This window comes from Rhinopithecus roxellana, chromosome 2, assembly GCF_007565055.1.
Source record: "Rhinopithecus roxellana isolate Shanxi Qingling chromosome 2, ASM756505v1, whole genome shotgun sequence".
In the NCBI taxonomy this organism is placed as follows: domain Eukaryota; kingdom Metazoa; phylum Chordata; class Mammalia; order Primates; family Cercopithecidae; genus Rhinopithecus; species Rhinopithecus roxellana.
Genome location: NC_044550.1, coordinates 103,628,559 through 103,638,794, shown reverse-complemented (window position 1 = coordinate 103,638,794; position 10,236 = coordinate 103,628,559). Strand labels below are relative to the sequence as shown.

Genomic DNA, 10,236 nt, shown 5'->3' with positions numbered 1-10,236 from the left:
ATCATCTTCCGAGATACAGGGTGTTAGTTAGGACTTCAACATAGAAAGTTGGTGGGGGGAACACAATTTAACCTATAAGCCTTAGGTGAGCTGAGCATCTACTCTTAGCTTACCCTTGTGGTCCTTTGCCTCTCCTAGGCATCAACTACTGGGAAGTGATTAAAACATCTTTCTGGGTCAGGCGCGGTGGCTCACACCTATAATCCCAGCACTTTGGGAGGCTGAGGCAGGCGGATCTTGAGGTCAGGAGTTTGAGACCAGCCTGGCCAACATGGTGAAACAACATGGTGAAACTCTGTCTCTACTAAAAATACAAAAATTAGCTGGGCATGGTGGCACGCACCTGTGATCCCAGCTACTCAGGAGGCTGAGGTAGGAGAATCGCTTGAACCCCAGAGGCGGAGGTTGCAGTGAACCGAGGTTGAGCCACTGTACTCCAAAAAAAAAAAAAACCTTTATGAAAAATAGTACCCCAAATCCAATCAATTGCTAGTTTAAGTGATGGGATAGAAAGAAAAGAGATCTAAGAATCATGATTCTTAGAAAACAGAAGTGCTAGAATAGAATGTAAACTTCAGTTAATGGCTCTGATTTTGGATGTGAATAAATTCACTATTTGCATTACAGTAACATTTAAAAAAAGCAGGTTGTGAAGCCATCTTATTAAATTATACAAATAATGCAAAATTCCTCAAGTGAAATCTTTAGTGAACATTAAAAAGTTGATTAACTTGTAGTGAGAGATTATTCATGTAAATAAGTGACTCACATCTATTACCATTGTCGCTTTGACTACAGTTTCGGACTCAGAAAAGAATGAACACAGTGAATTGATTTCTAACCTTACCTCATTTATACCACTATCAACATTGCTATCTAATGTGGAAACCTAATTATTTCATTTTCCCCAGTTTTCCACTGGGGAGATAAGGACTAAATTCCTTTATAAGCTGCAGGTTGAGTACCATCATCATTAAGTTCCTATAATAGTGAACTACTACTAATTGATCCCCAAACAAGCCAGGCTTTCTCAAAGTCCTTTCTGTTTTTTGTTTCCCTCTGCTTGACATTCTCCAATCCACCTCTTCTCAAATGCTACTTTCACAGAAGGGTTTTCCTACTTCCCTACACAGTCTTTAGGTGACTGTCTTATGCTCTCATTAATGAACAATTTTAACTAACGTTGTACTGTTTCCTATTTTTGTCTCTCTACACTAAATTTTTGAGGGCACAGGCTATGACTTTTCATCTTTGTATCTCGACTGCCAAGCTCAATGCTTGGCATATTCAATATACAGTTCTTGAATAAAGGCCCAGTTTTTATATAAACACAGCTTACTTTATGCCATAATTTAAAAAATTCTAAACATAAAACTTAAAAATACATTTTAAAAGTGTAATGCATTAGTATCTCACTAACTGATATTTGAAGAAAGTAGCATGAATTACTTGGTTAATTTGGATTTTTGGGGGTTTTTATAACTGATTTTGTAGGTATTGCAACTTAAGGCAGAAAAGAGAATGTTATCAGCTAAGGATTATGATTAACAACATTCTGGGACACTTAAATACGAGAAAATACATTTTTTTCCTTTTTGAAAAACAGCCACTTTATTTTTTTTGTGGTAAAACATACACAACATAAAAGTTACCATTTTACCCATTCCTAAGTGTATAATTCACTGGCATTAAGTATATTCACAATGTTGGACAACCATTATCCATTTCCTAGGAAAATACATTTTTTTAAGATCTCACTTTTATTAGTAAACCTAGATAAACAACTGCTGGTTTTCAAGTACTATTATGATAACCATATATAAGCCAAAGAGCATAGTCTAACAAGTGCCAACGAACTTACGGAAAAATTAAGACAAAATATTTAAATTTCTTGAGTCATGCAACCTATATGCCAAAAATGGGGGGAACCCCTCAAAACTAATACCACAGAAATAGTACACTAGGATGTCAATTGAAGTCCTCTACCTTGGGAGAAGCAGCTTGTGACGCTGGTAAGCAGTAACGTAAGGTAGCTTAGGCGCGCTCTCCCTATACTAACACGGAGGTTCTTAACCCGCGCTTGGAGGAGCTTGTAAAATGTGGCGAGGATATACGCAATTGGGGGTGGAGTAGGGAGCATGCATTGCTTTTATGCGATTCTCAATTTTTAAAAACTATCACACTAGTAGGATGAGGCAGTGAATGCCCAGGAGAAGGCCAGGCCAGCTAAAGACAGGGAAGCCGCCGGGCTCCGAGCTGCCGGCGCAGCGCTGCGGTGTGCGGCGTGGGGGCCCAGGCGCTTGGGGATTGGAATTCCGGACCCGGCAGGAGGGGGCGGAGCCGGGGGGACAAGGCGCCGCCTCCGCCCCTTCGGGACCCGGAGGGTGCCCTTGTTTACCTCCCAGTATTTGTCACCCGAGACAAAGAGGGAAGGAAGGAGGGGCCTTCTGAGGGAAACTCCCTCGGCGGGAAGCACCTACTTTCAGAACGTTTTGTAACACCCCACGGGACGCGGGAACGGCTCCCTCCCGGCCCCCTGCGCCCTTTCCGAGGTTCCCTGCCTTGACTTCCCCGAGTTCTATGCCAACCTCAGCAACAGCGGGAGGAGCTGGGCAATCGGTTTTGCAGGGCAAACTCCAGGCTCTCCCCATTTATTATTCTCCGGGCGGCTCAGGGGAGACTCTGCAGGGCCACAGAGCAGAGCGACTACAGCTCCCAGGAGCCAACACTGCAGGGTTGAGCCGAGGTGGGAGTCAGACAGGACCTAAATGGTGGTTGGAGAAAGGGCAAAGCGGACATCTGCTGTTACCTTAGCGCCAGCAAACCGAGCCGCCGCCGTCGCCAAGCCGGGAGACCAACCCCCTGTCTCCCGACTAAGTATTTTTAAATCTGGCGGGGCTTTCCCTCCGGAGCCAACCACTCCCACCGTTTACAGTCCCAGCCAGTCAGCGTGAGGCCCGCCATTTTTCAAACCCTCTTCCCGCCGCCAATCAGGATCGAGCAGTACATTCCTCTCCTGACCGGTTCTAACGGGTCTGGGAGTTAACGACCTGGGCGACCCACCGAACCTGCTAGGCTGGGGCGTGGAGGGCGGGTCTGGTAAGACACTGACCAATCGCTAGCCGCCGTGGCAAGGGGGCGGGGACTATCTGGGTTTGAATAATCGTCAGAACCAATCAGAGAAGTGGGGATGTGGCCTGTGGCCTAGCTCGTCAAGTTGCCGTGGCGCGGAGAACTCTGCAAAACAAGAGGCTGAGGATTGCGTTAGAGATAAACCAGTTCACGCCGGCAGCCCGGTGAGGGAAGCGTCTCTGTTGGGGTCCGCGGCTCTGCAGGACTCTGAGGAGAAGCTCGCAGCAGGCAAGAATACCCTCCAATACCCTCGGGTTCGTGGACCTGCCTTTCCCCATTCCCTCAGAGCCTCTACTCGGTCTCGGCGCTGTGGCTCTCGGTGTCTGACCCGGCGAGCGGCATTTGGGGTGCGGGCCGGCGAGGGCCGGGGCTGTAGAGGGCCGGCGGGCAGTCGGAAGAGGCGGAAACTGCCCCCGCCCGGCCCGGTTCTGGGAGTTTTCAATGTCGGTCACGAGGTGATTAGCAATTGAGGCTCGCGACGTGAAAGCCGGGGGACATTTCTGTCAGGAAAGGCGTCTTGAGGGCGCTTGCGGAGTCGCCGGACTCGTTGAAGGGCGGGAGGCGGCGTCTCAGGCCCCGGGAGCCACTTGCTGGGCGAGCGTGAGGAGTCGTCAGCCGCGGCCGCTCGGGCTGGGAGGAGGAGGAGGAGGAGGGTGTGCGCTGGGGCACGGCGGCCGCCCTCGGGAGGAGGGGGGCGCGGGCAGGGCGGGAGCGGATTTGGGCGGGAAGCGGAGCCCCGCCAGCGCCCGCCCTGGCAGCTGCGGGCTCCGCACCCACCCGCCGGCTTCCCCTCTCCCCCCTCCGCCCCGTCAGGTGGACGCCGATCTGTCACCATGGGTAAAGGAGACCCTAACAAGCCGCGGGGCAAAATGTCCTCGTACGCCTTCTTCGTGCAGACCTGCCGGGAAGAGCACAAGAAGAAACACCCGGACTCTTCCGTCAATTTCGCGGAATTCTCCAAGAAGTGTTCGGAGAGATGGAAGGTGAGGCCGGAGAGGGGGTGCAGGTGTGGTTTTCGGCTAGGAGGGCCACAGGCAGGTAGGTAGTAGGCAACTCTAGAGTTTCAACTTTGCCACCCCCGATGACTCACCTGAGTATCTTAAGAGTTTCAGGCAGACGATTTTAGGTTTTTACTTACATAAGACTTCGAAAGCCAAATGCTGTTAAGGAAAATGTGCCCCTTAAAGATGATCTTGTCGTCTTTGGATGTTTATAGGTAACAATTTTGCTGTATTCTTGGCGCTTATTTTTATGTCCACAGACCATGTCTGCAAAGGAGAAGTCGAAGTTTGAAGATATGGCAAAAAGTGACAAAGCTCGCTATGATAGGGAGATGAAAAATTACGTTCCTCCCAAAGGTGATAAGAAAGGGAAGAAAAAGGATCCCAATGCTCCTAAAAGGCCGCCGTAAGTTTAAAATAAACCAAATTGCCCCTTGAATTTTTCCTTCAGTTTATTAAGCTCTGTTGCTTCCTTTCAGATCTGCCTTTTTCCTGTTTTGCTCTGAACATCGCCCAAAGATCAAAAGTGAACACCCGGGCCTATCCATTGGGGATACTGCAAAGAAATTGGGTGAAATGTGGTCCGAGCAGTCAGCCAAAGATAAACAACCATATGAACAGAAAGCAGCTAAGCTAAAGGAGAAATATGAAAAGGTACATGGTCATCTTACTTTTTTAAAGCTGTGATTAAGACTAGGTATAGGGAATAACTAGAAAACTTGGGCAATTAGTTAATCTTGTATTCATGATTGTCAGCTATGTTTTGAAAAGGCCTAATGAAAATTGTACACTTAAACACAAGGTAATCAAAACCTTCCTTTTGAATGAAACCAGTGTTTGTAGTACTAGTATATTCCTGCAGACAGACTTGTAGTTACTGTATAGTTTTTTTTTTTTTTTAAAGCAGAGGGTCAAATAAATTGGTTTATGTAGATATATATAAAATGTGAAGGTACAGCAGGGACTATGGCACTGTGTGTGAGGTAAAAGAGTATTGGTAGTGAAAGTACTGATACTGCTGTATTGCAACCCTTGTCATTTTACACCATTAACTTGTTAAAGCCTAGAGGGATAAGTGCTCTTAACACTTAGACTGGCTACTTTTTGGACAGGGTTATTGGTCAATCATCTTTGATTGTTTACAAGTAAGTGGTTTTCACAGTTGAGTAATGACACCGGATGCTTACTTTATTTTTTTTAACAATATTTCAGGATATTGCTGCATATCGTGCCAAGGGCAAAAGTGAAGCAGGAAAGAAGGGCCCTGGCAGGCCAACAGGCTCAAAGAAGAAGAATGAACCAGAAGATGAGGAGGAGGAGGAGGAGGAAGAAGATGAAGATGAGGAGGAAGAGGATGAAGATGAAGAATAAATGGCTATCCTTTAACGATGCGTGTGGAATGTGCGTGTGTGCTCAGGCAATTGTTTTGCTAAGAATGTGAATTCAAGTGCAGCTCAATATTAGCTTCAGTATAAAAACTGTACAGATTTTTGTATAGCTGATAAGATTCTCTGTAGAGAAAATACTTTTAAAAAATTGCAGGTTGTAGCTTTTTGATGGGCTACTACATAGTTAGACTTTACAGCTTCTGATGTTGAATGTTCCTAAATATTTAATGGTTTTTTTAATTTCTTGTGTATGGTAGCACAGCAAACTTGTAGGAATTAGTATCAATAGTAAATTTTGGGTTTTTTAGGATGTTGCATTTTGTTTTTTTAAAAAAAATTTTGTAATAAAATTATGTATATTATTTCTATTGTCTTTGTCTTAATATGTATGCTAAGTTAATTTTCACTTTAAAAAAGCCATTTGAAGACCAGAGCTGTGTTGATTTTTTTTCAGTATTTCTGCCTAAGTTCTTAGACACAGTTGACCTAGTAAAATGTTTGAGGATTAAAAGAAAACCAAACATGCTCATATTTGCAAAATGTTCTTTAAAAGTTATATGTGGAATTCAGTGAACTTTGTAAGAATTTACGCAGTTTTATAGAACGATTAAGTTTTATACTTGACATTTCTGTTTGTTCATCAGCTAACTTGTTCCTCAGGCATATATATATATATATATATATATATATATATATTTTTTTTTTTTTTTTTTTTTTTTTTTGAGATGGAATCTCACTCTGTCACCCAGGCTGGAATGCAGTGGCACAATGCCAGCTCACTGCAACCTCTGCGTCCCAGGTTCAAGTGATTTTTCTGTCTCAACCTCCCCAGTAGCTGGGGGTACAGGCATGTGCCACCAAGTCCAGCTAATTTTTTTGTATTTTTAGTGGCCTCATGTTGGTGAGGCTGGTCTCGAACTGATTTCAAATGATCCGCCCACCTCAGCCTCCCAAAGTGCTGGGATTAACAGGTGTGAGCCACTGCGCCCAGCCGAGTATATTGTTTAACAACAGTTTATTTTGGGTGAGAAATTCTCTTTAATGTGAAGAAGAAAGCTAGAATGTGAATTCATATCTAAAAGGACAAACTGAAAAAAAATTCAGTAACAAGATTAAGTTTTCTGCTATTAAGTTGAGCTATTTCAAGATAGAATACCAGATTAGGTTTCGAGTTAAAGCAGTCCCTCCTTATCTGTGGGGTATAAGACCCACAGTGGATGCCTGAAGGAGCCAAGAGTACTGAAGCCTTGTTTTTTCCTATACATAACTGTGATAAGTTTAATTTGTAAATTAGGCACAGTAAGTGATTAACAGCAATAATGAGAACATTTATAACAAGTTATGTGAATGTGGTCTCTGAAAATACTGTACTGTGGGAAAGTGAAACCATGGTAAGGGAGGACTACTGTGTATCTTCATTTTGGTCTTAAGCTTTAGAATTATGGGTAACTAAGAAACCGTTTGAGATATTATATTCCATGACTAATTTAAACTTACCTAGGAATTGTATTTATGGGGAAGGCAGTTATTTTAAAAATGCTTGTTTAAGGAAGCAGTTGCTGTATTTGAATTAAGATAACTTTCAATAGAGATTATTAGTGAAGGTTGACCAGGTTGGCTACGTGCTTATAGAAGTAAGCTATTTGTTGACAATTTTAGAGTTAAATTTGACCGTCTTGGTTACCTACGAAACTTTAAGATAGAAGTCAGGATTTCTGTTACCCAACCATGAGAGCTTTTGTTGTCTTATGTCATATTTGGTAAGGATAGTCCTCTGTTAAATAGTGAGATATTAGAACAAATGGATTTAAGTAAAATCTTCAGTCATCTTTATGATTGCCCTCTATTAGTTATATTCTGAGTGGGAGAGGCCTCCCAAAACAATGAAAGAATTGATAAATTGGCCTAAATAAAAATAAGAAATCTTACATTCAGACTTGGGGCTTTCACTTATCATAAGATGAAAACTAATTTTCAGTGTTTCCCCATGTTAGGTGACTTAATATGCTAAAACATTTGGGGTAATCGATTTTAGATACATACCTGTGTCTGGGACCTAGTTCCCTAGCTCTACCAAATGCTAGCAGTATGAACTTTACGTACTTCACAGTTTTTTATGGTCGAAGTGTTATTTTAAAGTATTTACTGCATAAAGGATAGCAGATAAGAGTTTCTAAAACTGAAATAGAGTAATAGTTTGTTTCCTTAAGAATTTCTAAATATATTAATTAGATCGAAGAGGCACACCTGTTGGGTTCCTTGTCCCCTTTCTTTCTTGGAGCCAGTGACTTCTTTCATTCTCTTTTCCATAAAATATATTTAAGTTTCTAAGCTAAGAACAACTATTGTTTTAATCAAGAGTACCTCCAGAATGAACTCAGGATTTGAGATGGGTCCTTCCTGGCTCATGTTTGATATTCTTGTAAGTGTGGATCAAAATTCAATCTCAAAATTCTCAATCAAGACCAGGTGACTTCAAGGAGTGAACACATTGGAAAGCACTGAAATGAGGGCAAGAATTAGATCTCACACCAGCCACAACTTGGAGGTGTGTTTCTGAAATCTTTTTTCTTTTTAAGCACGTATCTTAATAATTCAGAATGTAAAAGGATATGTAATAGTTTATACCCTTTCTTGATTCTGCTACCCTGTCCCAGGAGGCAACACGGACATGCAATAATCTATCCTTTAAGGAAGACATAGGTGTAAAAAATATATGTGTGTATATGTTACAGTGTTACATAGAAGCTTCCTATATACAAGTATATTCTTCATCTCACCATTTTGGAGATTGTTTTCAGTATGACAGAGCAACAGAGCTGCCATTTTCCTTTAAATAGCTATCTGTATAGTGTCCCATTGAATAGATCATAATTTAACCAGTTCCCTAAGGATAATAGGATAATTTTGTTGTTTTATATAAATATATTTTAAGAACACCGTTGCTGGGTATGGTGGCTCACGCCTGTAATCCTAGCACTTTGGGAGTCTGAGGTGGGAAGATCACTTGAGCCCAGGAGTTTGAGACTAGTCTAGGCAACATAGACCTTGTCTCTACCAAAAATACAAAAATTAGTTGGGCATGGTGGTGCATGCCTGTGGTCCCAGCTATTTGGGAGGCTGAGGTGGATCACTTGAGCCTGGGATGTCCCGGCTATAAGCTGTGATTGTGCCACTGCACTCCAGCCTGGGCAACAGACCAAAACTTGGTCTGAAAAAACAAAACCATGTGATGTCACATGTGAAAAAAGACCTACAAGTGAAGTAGCTGGGCCAAAAGACATGCACATTTAAAAATGTGCTAATTATACTAGCTAAAACCTGTACTTAATATATGCCAGAAACTGCTCTGGTGCTTTGTTAATGGAGCCTGCTAAACAAAACTGCTTGTCAATAGAAGTTGTACTATGCTAAGCAATGAAATGTTTTGGAGTGCCTGTTTCCTCATCTCAGCAACGTAATAGTTCTCAAACATCTTAGTCTTTGTTATTCTGATATAGATAAAATGTTTTCTATTAAGAATTTAGTTGTTTCTTTTTTTTATGTTTAAGCGCCATTTGTGGAGCCGAGTGCAGTGGCTCATGCCTATAATCCCAGCACTTTAGGAGGCCGAGGCAGTCGGATCACTTGAGGTCAGGAGTTCGAAACCAGCCTGGCCAAAATGGTGAAACCCTGTCTCTACTAAAATACAAAAACATTAGCCGGGTGAGGTGGCGGGCACCTGTAATCCCAGCCACTTAGGAGGCTGAGGCAGGAGAATCGCTTGAACCCGGGAGGCGGAGATTGCAGTGAGTAGAGATCACGCCACTCCAGTCTGGGTGACAAGAAGAGCAAGACTCCGTCTCAAAAAAAAAAAAAGAAGAAAAAACCATTTGTATTCTTTCCTGTGGTCTTTTCTCATTGGTCTTTTTCTTAATAGTGTTTGGTAATACCATATATTAGGGAAAATGACTTTTTGAGTTTATGATGCTTTTTTCATGCAGAGATTTCTTTATGTAGGCAAATTTATCAATTCTTTCACTGAAAACTTTTCCAGTGAGGTCCTTCCCACTCGAAGACCATAAATCTACAAGACTATAAAAACAATTATCCTTTGTTTTCTTTTTTTAAATTTTTGATTAAACCTTTGATCCTTCTGGAATTAATTTTGGTGCAAGGACTGAAGTAGGGGCTCACGTTTCCTTCCCAATGTCAGCCACTACTTTTGGCCTTTTCATCTCTAAAAGCAGGGCACTGGGTTAGAATTTCCTAAATTCTCTTACATATCAAAGCACTCACTGCAAACTTATCAATAGAGGAAAGTATGCTTTTTTTTTTTGTATTTTTTTTTTTACCAGTTTCACTTACTGTAAATCATAAGATTGTCTTATAATAGTAGAAAAATACCATTATCTTAAACTTGGATTTTTATTACTAAATATATCACTAAAAATGCTTTACCAAGCAGTAATGATTTTATTTCTTGGGGAATAAAATCAAGAAAGCTAACAGAGCTGCTATGCCACTGTGTAAGATTTAGTCCTTTAAAAATGAAATTTCATACCTCACCATGTTTGGATTAGTTCTTCATGAGATTCTTGTTGGAGACTGACAGTTTTAGAGAAAGGCAGAGTATTTATTGACATTAGGACATGCCAAGACCTATAGAGACTAGCCAGGGAAAAGGACTGGATGTGGTGAAGTGAAGAACATTTCGAAAGTAAGCTCTGTGAGAG

At 42.0% G+C, this 10,236-nt stretch overlaps 1 protein-coding gene across 2 annotated transcripts; it reads left to right on the top strand.

Annotated features, from left to right (window-relative positions):
- The first annotated feature begins 1,597 nt into the window (after window positions 1-1,597).
- Window positions 1,598-5,887, top strand: HMGB2 (high mobility group box 2). Of its 2 annotated transcripts, none has more exons than XM_010363994.2 (5): window positions 1,598-3,360; window positions 3,946-4,115; window positions 4,394-4,539; window positions 4,613-4,787; window positions 5,346-5,887. In XM_010363994.2, the coding sequence occupies exons 2-5, from the start codon at window positions 3,966-3,968 to the stop codon at window positions 5,502-5,504; spliced, it is 630 nt and encodes a 209-aa protein (XP_010362296.1). In that variant the 5' UTR covers window positions 1,598-3,360; window positions 3,946-3,965; the 3' UTR covers window positions 5,505-5,887. The 2 variants fall into 2 exon arrangements, with proteins under 2 accessions (XP_010362296.1, XP_010362297.1); XM_010363995.2 differs by having other exon boundaries at window positions 3,232-3,386.
- The last annotated feature ends 4,349 nt before the right edge of the window (window positions 5,888-10,236 follow it).